Raw genomic sequence first — 15,456 nt, 5'->3', positions numbered from 1 at the left:
AAAAGGAAAAAAAAATCATTCAAGATATAGAACAGGTACTAAACTTGCCCTTTGCAGTAAAACAAAAATAAATGAAACAACTGCTTTCATAAGTAGACAGTTTAGGACTGTCATCCCTGAGATACGGGTAATCTCTGAAATTCTCAAACTTCCAGAGTCAGGCAACATCGTGGACTGTGGCAGGCAGAGCAGGGATGGAGGTCTCAGTGCATTAGGAGACAGATTAGAGTCTGGGGACGTTCAAAAGACCACAGTTTTCAAGGCAGAGTATTGCAAAGAAGAGAGCAATGCAAAGAGCGAGCTCCAGAATTCTACCGAAGGGCACCTGAATACTAAGCTTTACATGAGTAGGGCTTGACTTCATGAGGCTGGTCAAGAATGAAACTGGGAAATACAAACTGAGCAATTCCCAGAACTCACATAGGCTTGGGAACCATTTGATTTTTAACCGGGGTGAAAAATCCTTGTGAATCCCTGGATTATTCAGTAGAGAAACCTAGAAGGGCCTACAATAAGTAAATAGTACAAAGCTCTCAAGGCTTAGAAGCAGCCTCAAAAGGGATGAACTGATCACAGATAATATAAATGGCTGCTAAAACCCACCACTCTGTTGAAGCAAGACCACACAACCCAGAGATACAGAATATTCATAATGTGTAGTATCCAAGAAAAACTAAACATACAGAGGTGAGGCAGTTGATCACACAGATATAAGAGGAAGAGCACTGCAGAAGACACAGAGGTTCTGAGATTTTTGCTCCTGGCAAAGATAGAATAAAAGGGATTGGATTTACCCTCCTCCTTAAAACAATGGAAACAACAAAACCAGACAAAATATATGAAATGATGGTTTTCAATACCCTGGACAAAGACAACAAAAGACAGTGGTCCCTACAGTTGCCCCTGTCTATTATCTTGAGGGAGTTTGGCCTGGCTCAGCTCTACTGTTGAGGGAATTAAGGGAGAGAATCAGCAAATGGGAGCCCTCTCTTTATTTGTCTCTCTCACTCACTCTGTCTTTCCACCTCTCAAAAACAAATACAAAACAAAAAGGTAAGTAGAGACATAAACAATAAATATCCAAATCAAACTTCTAATTCAAGAGGCTTAATAAATGAATATAGCTAATTAAAGTGCTAAACAAGAAGAGAGAAATGAGGACATAAAAATTATATGAATAATAGGTGAAAAATATTAAAATTTGGTAGAAAAAAACAAGAAGTCAAGAAGTTCAGTGGATCCCCAAAACAAGAAAATTGAATAAAATTACATTAGGGTCCATAAAAACCAAATGGCTCAAACCAGTTACAAAGAGTATCTTACAGGTAGCTAGAATTTTTCTGTAAGTACAGAGAAACAAGGATAAATCTGATGGGCCAGTACTGCGGCTCACTAGGCTAATCTTCCGCCTGTGGCGCCGGCACCCCGGGTTCTAGTCCCAGTTGGGGTGCCGGATTCTGTCCCAGATGCTCCATTTCCGATCCAGCTCTCTGCTATGGCCTGGGAAAGCAATGGAGGATGGCCCAGGTCCTTGGGCCCCTGCACCCGCATGGGAGACTCGGGGGAAGCTCCTGGCTCCTGGCTTCAGATCAGCCCAGCTCTGGCCATTGCAGCTATTTTGGGAATGAATCAGCAGATGGAAGACCTCTCCTCTCTATGCCTCTGCCTCTCTGTAACTCTTCTTTTCAAATAAATAAAAAATAAATCTTAAAATAAATGTTTAACAGGTGATAAATGGTTCCACACAACAATATTAAGTATTGAGTAAGATACTTTCTGTAGGCCGGCGCCGTGGCTCAACAGGCTAATCCTCCGCCTTGCGGCGCTGGCACACCGGGTTCTAGTCCCGGTCGGGGCACCGATCCTGTCCCGGTTGCCCCTCTTCCAGGCCAGCTCTCTGCTGTGGCCAGGGAGTGCAGTGGAGGATGGCCCAAGTGCTTGGGCTCTGCACCCCATGGGAGACCAGGATAAGCACCTGGCTCCTGCCATCGGAACAGCGCGGTGCGCCGGCCGCAGCGCGCTACCGCGGCGGCCATTGGAGGGTGAACCAACGGCAAAAGGAAGACCTTTCTCTCTGTCTCTCTCTCTCACTGTCCACTCTGCCTGTCAAAAATAAAAAATAAAATAAAAATAAAAATAAAAAAAAATTAAAAAAAAAAGATACTTTCTGTAAACAAATGATTTCAGTAAAAGACATGGAGAAGATGTTGAACCCTTCCAAGTTACTCTAATCCAATTAAATACTCCTATAATTCCAAAAGAAAATATAGTCAGCCTTGTATTCTGCATTATGGAAAATATGAGGGAATGGAAGTTCTAAGCATTCTTGGAAAAAGTTATTACCTAGAGACAAGTACTGTTAACCATATTTTTGGATTAAACCAGAATATGGATAGAAATTTATTCCCAATAAATGGCTTAGCAAACGAAACTATATCATCCAAGTAGAGCTACTATGCAAAAATCCAGAGATTCACTTTTTACTTCTTACATTGTTCATTGAAATGAATAATTTTTTTTCTGTTTTGGTCTTCCTTCCGTTGGTTTACCCCCTATATGGCCGCCACGGCTGGCTCGCTGCGGCTGGAGCGCTACACCGATCCGAAGCCAGGAGCCAGGAGCCAGGTGCTTCTCCTGGTCTCCCATGCAGGTGCAGGGCCCAAGCACCTGGGCCATCCTCCACTGCTTTCCCAGGCCACAGCAGAGAGCTGGACTGGAAGAGGAGCAACCAGGACAGAACCGGCACCCAACTGGGACTAGAACCCGGTGTGCCGGCGCCACAGGCAGAGGATTAGCCTAGTGAGCCGTGGCACCGGCCAGAAATGAATAATTTCTTTTTCAATTTCTTGTACCAATTTTTCTATAAAACAACTTGGTATTAATATATTGAGAGTTTATATTTCTTGACTAATTATTTTAAACAGGTATATTTAAAAAATCAGTGATATAAATATAATGTATAAGGATGTTCATCATAGCCTCTTTATTAAAATTAATAGACTAACAATAATCTACATAAATATCTAATGACTAGTAATGTAAGTTGTTAAACCCATAATAAATGCATTATGGGGGCCAGCACCGTGGCTCACTTGGTTAATCCTCTGCCTGTGGCGCAGGCATTCCATATGGGTGCTGGGTTCTAGTCCCCGCTGCTCCTCTCCCAGTCCAGCTCTCTGCTGTGACCTGGGAGGGCAGTGAAGGATGGCCCATGTGCTTGGGCCCCTGAACCCACATGGGAGACCAGGAGGAAGTAGTTGGCTCCTGGCTTTGGATTGGCATAGTTCCAGCTGTGGCGGCCATTTGGGGAGTGAACCAACGAAAGGAAGACCTTTCTCTCTGTCTCTCTCTCTAACTCAATCTGTCAAATAAAAAAAAAAACTTAAAAAATGCATTATGAATAAAGCCATTATAAATCATGTTATCAAGGTGTTTTATAACATTTAATAAGCACTTTTAACTTATCCTATTGCTACATTTATGCATCTATGTATATCTTTGACATCCTTTCTAAAAAGAAGATATAGCTCAAACATGGCAGTAAATGGGGAAGTAGAATACAAATGTCATAATAATACTAAAAATAGAGGAAAAAGAGGCCAGTGTTGTGGCACAGTGGGTTAAGCCTCCACCTGTAACACTGGCATTCCATCACTCATAAGCAAGTCATGGGTTCAAGTCCCAGCTGCTCTGCTTCCAGTCCAGCTCCCTGCTAATGTGCCTGGAAAAGCAGCCAAAGATGCTCAAGTGCTTGGGCCCTTGCCACCCATGTGGGAGACCTGAATGCAGATCTGGTTGCTGGCTTCTGCAGCTGTTTTGAGAGTGAACCAGTGGACAGAAGATCTCTCTTTCTCCCTTCTTCTCTCCCTCTCTGTGACTCTGCCTTTCAGATAAATAAATAAATAAAAAAATATTTTTTAAAAATGGAAGTAAAGGGAAAAACAAGTCACAAAGTTGTTTAGATAGCAAAACCCCATTTTTTTTGGAAATAAGCATAGAAAAAAGGGCTTTCTATATATTCTATAATTAGGGAAAATATTTTAAAATTAGAGTACAATTATGAAAGGGCTGATCAAGAAATAATTGTATAAATGATTAAAATAGAGATTATGAGAATCATAAATACCTGTATCTGTATCAAGAATGATTAAATTAGTCATTAAGAAATGGTCTCATTTTGAACATGTACTACAATCAGAGATCTGTTGTCTAGGCATATTTAAACAACCTTTCTCCTGTTAGGTTTATACAAATATTGTTTTTCTAATTACACAAGGACTCAACAAACTTGTAGTACAAAGGTTAAAACTCACTCAAAATCTCTGACAGGGTGTTTGGATCAGTGGTATACCTTCAGAAAAAAAAAGACAATTATTCCAAAAATATGAGTGTTAATTTATACAACATGCATGTATGATGCTCTACTACATTATGTAAATTATGAAACATGAAAATAAACTTGAAGGGATAAAATATAAAGAAGATAAAACTATTTTAAATAATGAATTTGACTTATTTAATGGATGGAAAAATACTTATGCACTCACTAAAAATTAATATTGATAGTATATGTCATTGACAGAAATATAGTATTTGTAAAAGTCTTATTCCAATATATTTTTATAAAGTGAATAAAAATAAGTTCTATTAATTTTTATACTAGTGTTTTTTAAAAAAGATGTTAGTTTATTTTGAAGGAATTACAGAGAGAGAGAAGGAGAGACAAAGAGAAAGAGAGAGATCTTCCATTTATTGATTCAGTCCCGAGACAACTGCAATAGTCAGCTCTAGACCTGGCAGCAGCCAGGAGCCAGGAGCTTCTTCCGAGTCTCCCAGGTAGATGGCAGGGGACAAGCACTTGGACCATCTTCCACTGCTTTTCCCAGGCTATTAGCAGCGAGTTGCACTGGAAGTAGAGCAGCCAGAACCCTAATCGGTACCCACTTGGTCATCACAGGTAGGGATGACAGGCCCCTATACACAGGCCCCTATACTAGGTTGTAACAGTCTCAAAGTTCTAAAAATTCTACATAAAGATACCCAAATCCAAGTAAAAGAAATTATTTGTGGCTATATTTACTACACCATGATACTAATTTTCAATCCCGCTCATCAATTAAGTAAAGATTTTGGTTGAAATGCACTTACTAAACATATTTTCACTGATATCCAGCACCTGCTTCATAAAGGCTCATTAGAAGATACTCCATATATTAAACAGATGATATGACAAACAACTGAAACCCTTTATTTGGAAGAGGCCAGACAGATCAGAAAATTGTTACTAATTTTCATAGTGAGCAGATACTCATTCATATGTGTAAAATCATATAATGATGAGAGTGTTTCTAAAATATATATATTCAAAATGCTTTTGCTACACAGTAAGGGATGGTAAACTATACCCAGCCCAACAACTATTCCTATAAATAAAATAATACTGACAAATAGCAACACCCATTCATTTGTGTTGCATGTGGTTGCTTTTGTGCACAGCTCTGTAGCTGTAGCAGAGTGTGTATGGTTTGCAAAGCTGCCAAGATTTGCTAATTAAACACTTAAAAGGAAAAGTATGCCAAACTCTGTTCCACATTATCAATTTCCACCAAAAAAAACCAGTTAACTTTCTCACTCATGTTTATCTCAAAGAGTCAAACTAAGTGTTTTTTATTTTTCTGAATACTTTTTAAGTATTAGACTATTAAAAAACACTGTTGGGGCCGGGCGCTGTGGCGCAGTGGGTTAACGCCCTGGCCTGAAGCGTTGGCATCCCATAGGGGAGCTGGTTCGAGTCCCAGCTCCTCCTTTTCTGATCCAGCTCTCTGCTATGGCCTGGGAAAGCAGTAGAAGATGGCCCAAGTCCTTGGGCCCCTGCACCCACCTGGGAGACACGGAAGAATCTCCTGGCTCCTGGCTTCGGATCGGCATAGCTCCGGCCGTTGCGGCTAATTGGGGAGTGAACCATCGCAAGGAAGACCTCTCTCTCTCTCTCTCTCTGCCCCTCCTCTCTCTGTAACTCTAACTTTCAAGTAAATAAATAAATCTTTAAAAAAAAAAAAAACCACTTGTCATTACTGAAGAGGGAAAAATCTTGAAGAACAAATCTGAAATACTGTCTAATTCATCTTTAACAACTTCAATGTAAGACAAAGGAGATGTTTGTTGTTATTTTACCTCTCCTAACAAAATATGTAAAGATTCTATTATTTAAGATAATGTAACCTATTTATTTACTTAACCAGGCTCAGGTAAAAGTGACATCCATGGCAACAAGTTACTGTAAAGAAACAAGTAAGGATGTGATTGCAAACCCCTTCTAGACCTACAAACCCTCCACTATTCTTCAGAGTGTATCTTTTTGTGTTTATAATTCATCTGACATACAAACTGAGAGTAACAATGTCAATCCATTTATTGGAAACATGGAATTACTTAAAAAAATTCTGTATTCAATAGCCAGATCAGTGCATAGCTCCCAAGGGGTACACATGTAATTTGTAGAATGCTAATCTAAATCATCAAAACGAAAGTTTTTATATACAATAAATAAAATATCAGAATATCTACAGTATGTCAGCTCTAGAGTTGATCACGAGTTTGCTAAAATTAGCTTAAGTCATAGCAGTACATGGCATGGCTATCTTATTCCTCAGACTAACACTAGAAAGACTTTATTTGGATCAACCACATCCCTCTTGTAGGCAACTAACAAGGTAAGTGATTAAACTGTTATTGTGAACTAAAATTTTCCATCTTCTCCCTCCACTCAATTCATAAAAACTCAAGCTCATAGTCAAGAAACATTTATATAGAAACATTTTCTTTAAAAATATTTAAAATGGTAAACTCAACCAACCTAAATTAAACAGGGAAGAATTCCAGGTTTGGAGAATACTTACTTTGTTCATTATTCTGTCATTAAATCATAGAGAATATAGGAAAAGGCAAAGATTGAGCTAGAGAAGATATTTATTTATTTATTTTTGTTCTAGCTGAATTATAAGAATCTACAGAGATAGTTGTCTTGAAAATGAAAGGGGATCCTTTCTTAGGTAAAAGAGAAAAGCATAGAAAAATTAAAAAGGGTTTGGTAATCAATTAAATATTAAAAAAACAAAAAATTTTCAGTTTTTCTGCATATATAATTGATTACCAAGTCCTATGAATTTTAGAATGCCTTTTATCTGTCCCTTTGTTTTCAACTCAGATGTTGCTAAAGCCTTATGAGAAACCAGATGTGGTTTTTGTTTTGTTTTGTTTTTTACAGGCAGAGTGGACAGTGAGAGAGAGAGAGACAGAGAGAAAGGTCTTCCTTTTTCGGTTGGTTCACCCCAATGGCTGTTGCGGCTGGCATGATGCGGCCGGCGCACAGCGCTGATCTGAAGCCAGGAGCCAGGTGCTTCTCCTGGTCTCCCATGCGGGTGCAGGGCCCAAGCACTTGGGCCATCCTCCACTGCTTTCCCGGGCCACAGCAGAGAGCTGGCCTGGAAGAGGAGCAACTGGGACAGAATCTGGCGCTCCGTCCGGGACTAGAACCCGGTGTGCCGGCGCCGCAGGTGGAGGATTAGCCTATTGAGCCGCAGCGCCGGCCCCAGATGTGTTTTTAAACAGTCTCACCTCAATGATTTTCTCCCTTCCTTCCTCCTTTTTTGTTTTGTTTTAAACCTAGATAGGGACAAGAACCCTGTCTTCAATGTCCCTTCTCTTTCATATTACAAATTATCTTCTAAAATACTATGATCACATCATTACTGTATAAACGATGTGTGATACATTCCCATTACAGCATTAGATGAATTTACTGGTTTTAATTAGTTGGAGTCAATTACTACCTTTCTTCAGAAAAGCCTTCATAGTTCCCTCTTTAGATAGCATAGCTAAATTTAGTCTTTGATGGTTTTAACTGGAGTTTCAGCAATCAATCACACTAGGTGCATAAGACTATGGCTGTTCCAAACAACTTAAATTCTAGTTTGACACTGCAGAACTAATAAGGCTTTAGACACTATTTTATTGTTTAGCACTTAATTAGTGCTAATTGTGTAATAAGAAATCAGAGACAGTGAAAAATTAAGGAAAGACTGCACAGACTGGATGAAATTTCAGCTAAAAGTTGCAAGGTACTCTGATTATTAAAATGTTTATAAAGTTTATTTTTACCAAAGACATGCAATTCATTATGATAAAGTATTGCAGAATAAACTTGTTTTATAACAACAACAAAAAAAAAGTTGCAAGGTAGCCAACAGACAGAATGACAGTTAAAGGGCTTTAATACAGAAGACATTGATAGGGGTAGGAGTATAAATAAGGACAGGCATGAGAAAACCCACTGGGGAGAAAATGAACAGGAATGAATGAGGCAACTATAATGATGTCAGACACTAATCATAGGGAACAATAGTATATAAATTCCCATTACAGAATGTCTTAGAGGCCAGGGAATGTTTAAATTTGACTTTACAGATGCCAATTAATAAACAAGGAAGAAGGCCTGGGGTTGTGACACAGCAGGTTAAGCCAATGCTTGCAAAGCCAACACCTCACACGCATGCCAGCTCCAGTTCTGCCTGCTCCACTTTCCATCCAGCTCCCTGCTAATGAGCTTGGGAATGTAGCAGAAAATGACCCAAATACCTGGTCCCCTGACACCCACGTGGGAGACAAGGATGAAGTTATAGGCTCCTGGATTTGCCTGACCCTGCCTGGCTGCTGCATCCATTTGGGGAGTGAATAGCAAATGAAAGATCTCTCTCAATCTCTCTCTAATTCTGCTTTTCAATGAAATAACTAATAAATCCTCAAAAAATAAAAATGAAAAGGGAAGAGAGTGCATAAGGTTCTGGCATCTATATTTGAGCATCTGGAAGAGATAGAGAGGTAGGCAAGCAAGTCTATTTGTAAAGAAATTATGGGACTTAAAGAGAGACAGCCATTGAAGAGAAGAAGTAATTAAAGAAAAGTATAATGATTCTAGCCTGGAAACTATGAAAATGGAGATACCACTAATAAAAAGAAGGTTTGGGAATGGATGGGGGATGATTTTAGACATGTTAGATTCCAGCACATCCAAGTATAGCTCTCCTGAGGCTATTTTACAGCATAATATCAGGATGAAACCAAGATACAGGATGGAAATAGATAGCTAATCTATCAATCTCTTGTATTCACTCCTTAAAGTTCAAAACACAGAAAGGTAGAAGAGTAGTGTTGCTACCTTCATTTCACTCAAAAGAACTAATGTTCAGAATGAATGTAACTTTACCAAAGTCAAATAGTTTATTAGCAGCAAAGCCAGGAAAATTCTGGTTCACGACTCTTGTCCATATACTGTAACCAAGTGCTTCCAAGAAGAAAGCAAAGCTCAAGGCTCCTCTTTCTAAAGGTGTCATCAACATAGAGGCAACAGCTGAGGCCGTTAGAATAAATAATTCTTTGACGGCAGGAGAACAAAAGGGAGAAAAGATTCTTGGCAGATACTAGCAATTAATTAAAATGTAGAAGGAACAGAGCCATTGGGACACAAACACTCATCAAGAGGGTAGGGGTAAAAACAAAATCAAAACCAGAAGTGCAAAGTCAGGTTAGCCAAAAATGGAGTAAGTGCTCAGTGATCTTAAATGCCACACAAAGTTGGAAGAATCAGCATGGAGGATTTAGTTTGGAGGTTACACACTTAATGGCTGAAAGTGTTTCAAGAATCTAACTCTTAACATATTAGGGAAGTAAAAACATTCCTTCAAAAATGTTTTTGACAGACAATATCCATTTGGTACAATAAAAAAGCCTCTATTAGTCTTGTGGAATTGTAATTTGATCTTTTAAATCATAGTTGAAATATATGTCAGCATAACCTGATCCGTCATTTCACTTTATTTGGAAAGAAAATATTTTCAGGCTTTTTACCCTTACATTTGAGAAAATTTGATAAGCATATACTTCATTTTTTGTTGTAAGCAGTTTTACTAATTTAAAGCCTCAGTAATGGAAAACAGTGAAAGCTATAAAAAAGGAAGACTACAGATATACCCAAAGCAAAATTACACATAAAGTAATTTACCAAGTTTTAACAATGAATGCCATTAGAAATAATACGGTCAATGTTCTGATCAGGTATGTAACTTCTGTTTTAAGTAGGAGTTAGTATGCAAAGAAAAGCGAACTATTTTATCCTTGTCCTAAAATGATGGCTATAAAACATTTTTAACTAAAATCAACTTTCAGCAGGAATGAACTGTAGCACCATCTTTGCACAAACCAAGTTTCAGAAAGATCCCAGAGAACTATATCTAACAAAATTTAAAAAATTTTTTATATGACCATCAGTGAATTAAAAACATAGACACACACAAGATAATCAAACAACCTGCTACTGACCTTGTTCAAGTCTGAAGAGGGTCTTTTCCAGCTTTTCCATTTCGTTCAGTAGTAAAATTCGAATCTGTTTACTGTGTCCCATTTTGGCCTCTAGAAGACTTGAAATATTTCAGAAGAATTAAAAGAACTCCAAAGTCGAATGAGTCACCCCTATGAAACAAAAAGGAATTAAGATCAAGAAAATAACCATTACCTGAAACCGTCCAGAGCTGACAGCTGCACTTACATGTTCTAAATATGTTTTAACCCTAGCAGAGCAATAACAAAGAATGGATCTTATCAATAAGATATGGGAAGGCAAATTAATAGCTGTTTTCCTCCCTTCGAGCTCAATGAGTGAGATCGAAGCAGATATTGCAGCATAGATTCTTGCAATTAAAAAAAAAAAAACCTAAAGTATTCTCTGAGAAAAGCAATGTATTTAGGAAAGACTAGCGTTGAGGGGAAAAAATTCCCAGCCCCAAGCCATTTGGCTGTGAAGACTCCAAATGGCACTGCAGCTTACAGGAGATTAGTCTGCTCAAAGATAACAGGTGGGAGATCGCCCCATTCCCAAATTCGGGGCGGAGGCCACCAATGGGGAGATGACAGCCGAGGGAAGCAGTTGTTGTCCCTGGAATAGACGCCGCGGACGCAGGATGTACAGAAGGCGCTATAGATAGAAAGAATGCACTTTCCCGAGAGGCCAGCGGCATTCCGAGCACTTACGCCGAGCAAGTTAGACGTGCGGCTCGGGGACACTGCGGGAGCCGCCGCTCTGGTGCCGGAGGAGGGCACGGGACGTGAGGAATGCGAAAGGGAAAAGGCTCAGCCACAAACACCAGCCGCAGCCCAAAGAGGGCCGGGCGCCGTGAAGGGCAAAGGGAGGGGCGGCGGCACCCGGGGCAGGGCCGCGGACGGGTGTGACAGGCTGGCAGCGCCCCCGCGACTCCGTCTCGCGCAGCTCCGGGACCAGACCCCCTCGACCCGCCCCGGCCGTGCGCGCACCCGCCGCCCAGGTGCGAGCCGACTCGTTCCCTCGCCCACTTCCGGGAGCGTCCGGACCCACGCGCCCGGACCGCTAGTCTCGCGAGAGTGTGGGCCCCGCAGTCGTCGGCGACTGGGGGCAGGTGTGTTGGGGTTGATGCAGCCAAAGCTGGGGCCCCCTAGCTTTCTTCTCGTCACGAGGTAGTGTGGCGGCCGGGATGCGCCCGTCTTTGAACGGCCCGCGACCTCCTGGTTCACTTTTAAAATCCTGCGCTACCAGGCTGGTCCTTAGCTGCACAGCAAGACCTTTTTGTGGGTAGAGCTGAATGGTTTGGGGGCAAGTGACTTGACGTTCTGCCTCTTTCTTCCGCGATGAGTATTGTTTAATTTTTGTTTGTAACTTGGCCTAAGCGTCCTGGGGGTTCAGTTTTCCCTTATCTACAGTAACGGGCCTGGCCACAGCCCCTGGCATCCTGTCCGCCACGTGCCTACCCTTTCTAGTTCTGGCCCGCGGGGCTCCTCTTCTTGCAGACGCAGAAGGACTAGGTAGGGAAGAGTAGCCGCTCCGAAAACAACCGTTGATTACGCCTTGCTGTATCTAATGGACGCTGGATTTGTGCGCTTATGCTGACGATTGGCCGCGAGGAGGCTGTTCCAGGTCAGAAGTTCCAGGCTCAGAGCAGATGCCTTGAGAGAGGTTATGCCTGGGGGTAAAAGTAAAAGCCATCTTCCAAGGATTTTAACGTACCAGTGTAGGTCCAAAAAGGATAATGAGTTAATAGGAAGGGGCTGGGGTTGTGGTGTAGTGGTTATAACCGCCTCCTGGGACGACATGGCAGTATCCCATATGGACAAAGGTGGAGGTCCCCATTGTGCCACTTCCCATCCAGCTCCCTGCTAATGTACTTGGGAGAAGCAACAGAAGATGGCCCAAGAGCTTGGGCCCCTGCCACCCACATGGGAGACCTATAAGAAGCTCCTGGCTCCTGGCTTCAGTAAGGCCCAAACCCAAGGCTGTTGCAGCCATCTGGAGAGTGAACCAGGGGATGGAAGCTCACTCACCCACTCTCTGACTCTCCCTTTCTTAGTGTAACTCCATTTTTCAAATAAATAAATAAATATTTTAAAATATATGGAAGGTTAGTTTCAGGAGACTTATTAGAGGAGACCAGGGATGAGTTTACTTGAGGTGTTTCCAAATAACCTCAAGCAGCACTTTCTGAGAGGCCAGGTAATGCTGTCGTGTGGAAATGGTGCTGGCCAAGCTGCTCCTCTAGGAAGAATGCTGGCTGCACAGGCTAGGTGGAGTGTTCTCCTTCATGCTATTTTTTGTTTCCATTAAGGGACTTAGAGAAAGACTACATTTCCATTTATTTATTTTTATTTTTCTCTTTATCCTGGGCCATACGAAGAACCAGATGATGAGGGCACAGAAAACCACATGTCCCATGGATATGAGGACAGTACTTCCCACTCCCTGCCCCCAGAAAGTTCATCGAAACCCAGCAATGGTGCCTTAGTTTACATCATGGAAAAAAATTTTTATCCCAACTGGCCAGGCATAGAAAATGGGCAAAGCTAGCAAACCATTAGAGATTCCATGAACAAGGGAAAATAAGATTCTAGACAATATACCTGAAAGCAGTGGAAAGAAAAGCCAAAGAAATCACAATTTTTATCGGTTATGAAACATGGAATTCCTTATTGTTCTCTACCTGTTCCCAATAGAGGATTCTATACCTGAATAAAATATTACAACATTTGTGGAACAGGGAAGGACAACCTCAAGGAACCCAGAAACCCAGCCTGGGGTTTCTTGGGCCGCCCCTTTTGTGATCCTCAGTCTCCCGGAACAAAAAAGGCTACCCCCTCCAAGTCACTAATTCTGTCCTAAGAACACACTTCCTGTGCTGGCTCTCACTTTTAGCGACTCTTAGACACTTGCTAGAATGGCAATCCCAAATCGCTCTCTCTTGATTCCATGGGGTGCTGGATAGAAAGGGGTCCAGGTGGCGATCTCACCTCTTGGCACTCTGAGTCAGCAACTCAGGACTGCTAGGCACCAAGTGAAATCCGCCATGATTACTGACAGAGCTACCACTCCCCAAGAGCAACCAAGCCCTGCATGAGCTGCCGCTGACAACTGCTTTGCTCCCACTTCCTGGTCATCCTGAGCTCAGGCTAGGGACAGTTCCATCAGAGTTAGCTAACTTTGTTAGATAATTCAAGGGTTTCTTTCACTTGGGGTGTCACCATACAATCAGTGTCAATTGGGAGTGGCTCAGATGAAAGCTCTGTTTGTGGCAAGTAAAGAAGACAGTGGGAAAGTATAGTTCCCTAAAGAAACTGCCTCCCTGAAGAGGAATTTGCCAAGACATTCACATTTTACACCAAAAGGCATGTCCAGGATGTAGAAAAGAGGGAGTGGAGGACCCTTTCTGTTTGTAATATACATTGGTCTATTCAAAGATCTGACTCAAGCTAGTTATTTTTTAAAAATATTTTTAAAATTTGTTTATTTATTTACTTGAAAGGCAGGGACAGACAGAGAGGGAGAGAGTTCCCATTGCATATTCATTTCCCAAATGCCCACAGTAGCTGGGACTGGGCTAGGCTGGAGCCAGGAGCTAGGAACTCAATCCAGGTAATACCTGGACTCTATTCTAAGTAGTTCAATGTAGGATGTAGGTGACTAGTAGGCTTCTTAACCAGTAGGCCGCATGCCCATCCCCAGAGACTGTTTGTTTTGTTTTCCATATTTGTGGTAGTCTAGCTTCCTCTGAGTGCAACATTGCAATAGAAGCTTTCCTTGCAACATCCTTTGAAAAACTAGCAACAGAAAGTAACTGTTTCAGATTCTCTGCCCATGTTCCAGTGCTTCATTTTGTCCTAAATTCTATTCTGCAGTTACAGACTGAGAATGGATAGTTGCAAATGGCCCCAAGCTAAATTTGGGAATCCATAGCTTATTTACCAGTATCTACTATTTGCTAGACACATTGGAATGCACAATAAAAGCAGTTATTGCCCTCGTGGAACTCCTACATTTTACTGGTAAGAAACAGATCAACAAATAAGTAAACTATATGGGATAATAAAAGGTGGCAAGAAATAAAGCAGGGAAGAGAAAAGTGTGGAACAGTGGAGGAGGTCTGCAGTTCTAAATACAGTGACAAGATAAGTGATGCCAAACCGAAAGAAAGAAGGAAGAGGACGTCCAAGGTGGAGGATTACACACAGAGGGACAGAAAGTACAAAGGCCATGTGGTTGGAGCATACTTAGTGAATTGAAAAAGGTCTCTGTAGCTGAGTGAAGAGTGATAGGAGACTGGACAGATAGATGGTGAAGGAGGGGGGTGACCAGATCTTGTAAGCATATATAGGACTTGTGTTTTATTCTAGGAAAAAGAGCTGTTGGAGAAATTTTGAACGGTATTATAATCTAATCAGCTTTTTTTTTTTTTAAGGTTATGCTGAAAACTGTAGGTGTAGCATGGAAAGAAGCAAAAAGACCAGTTAGGAAGCAGTTATCCAAGCAAGAGAAAGTGATGTGTGTGTGCATGTGTGTTTGTGTATGTGTGTGTGCTTATTACATGGATTGAGGAAAAGTTACAGCTATGAACATGTTGAGAAGTTGTTGAATTCTGGACATCATCTTTAATTAAATTTTTTTAAAAATTTACTTGAAAGGCAGAGCAGCAAGTAGAGAGAGAAATATCCCTCATGTGCTAGTTCACTCAGTTCCCACAACAGCTGGGGCTAGGCATGCTCAAGCCAGGAGCCAGGAATTCCATCTGGGTCTCCCATATGGATGGCAGGGGCCCAACTACTTGAGCCTTCATCTGCTGCCTGCCAGAATTCATTAGCAGGCAACTGGATCAGAAGAAAAGGATCTGTGATTCAAACTGGCATTCCAGTATGGGATGTGGGCTTCCCAAGTGGTAACTTGATCTGCTGTACCATTATGCCCACCCCAAATCCTAGCTTTGTGTTGAAGGTAGAGCCTACAGGATTTCCTGGTGAGAAGAAAGGAGTCAAGGATGATTCCAAAGTTTTAATCATCAGCAACCAAAACAGCACTGCCCAATAGAAATGTTAAATGCCACATATGTG

The 15,456-nt window shown here is 41.4% G+C and overlaps 1 protein-coding gene across 1 annotated transcript in view; it reads right to left on the bottom strand.

Annotated features, from left to right (window-relative positions):
* Positions 1 to 11,318, bottom strand: part of AGL (amylo-alpha-1, 6-glucosidase, 4-alpha-glucanotransferase) — an 86,231-nt gene extending 74,913 nt beyond the window's left edge. The window contains exons 1-2 of the mRNA XM_062191810.1: positions 11,086 to 11,318; positions 10,378 to 10,527 (exon numbers count right to left, since the gene is read on the bottom strand). Coding sequence (XP_062047794.1) covers positions 10,378 to 10,459 — 82 coding nt within the window. The 5' untranslated portion in view covers positions 10,460 to 10,527; positions 11,086 to 11,318. The remainder of the gene's footprint in view (positions 1 to 10,377; positions 10,528 to 11,085) is intronic.
* Between the last annotated feature and the right edge of the window lie 4,138 nt (positions 11,319 to 15,456).

The sequence above is a fragment of the Lepus europaeus genome, chromosome 5 (genome assembly GCF_033115175.1).
Source record: "Lepus europaeus isolate LE1 chromosome 5, mLepTim1.pri, whole genome shotgun sequence".
Lineage (NCBI taxonomy): Eukaryota > Metazoa > Chordata > Mammalia > Lagomorpha > Leporidae > Lepus > Lepus europaeus.
Note: the sequence above shows the minus strand (reverse complement) of the source record. Positions and strands in the feature narration are given on the sequence as shown.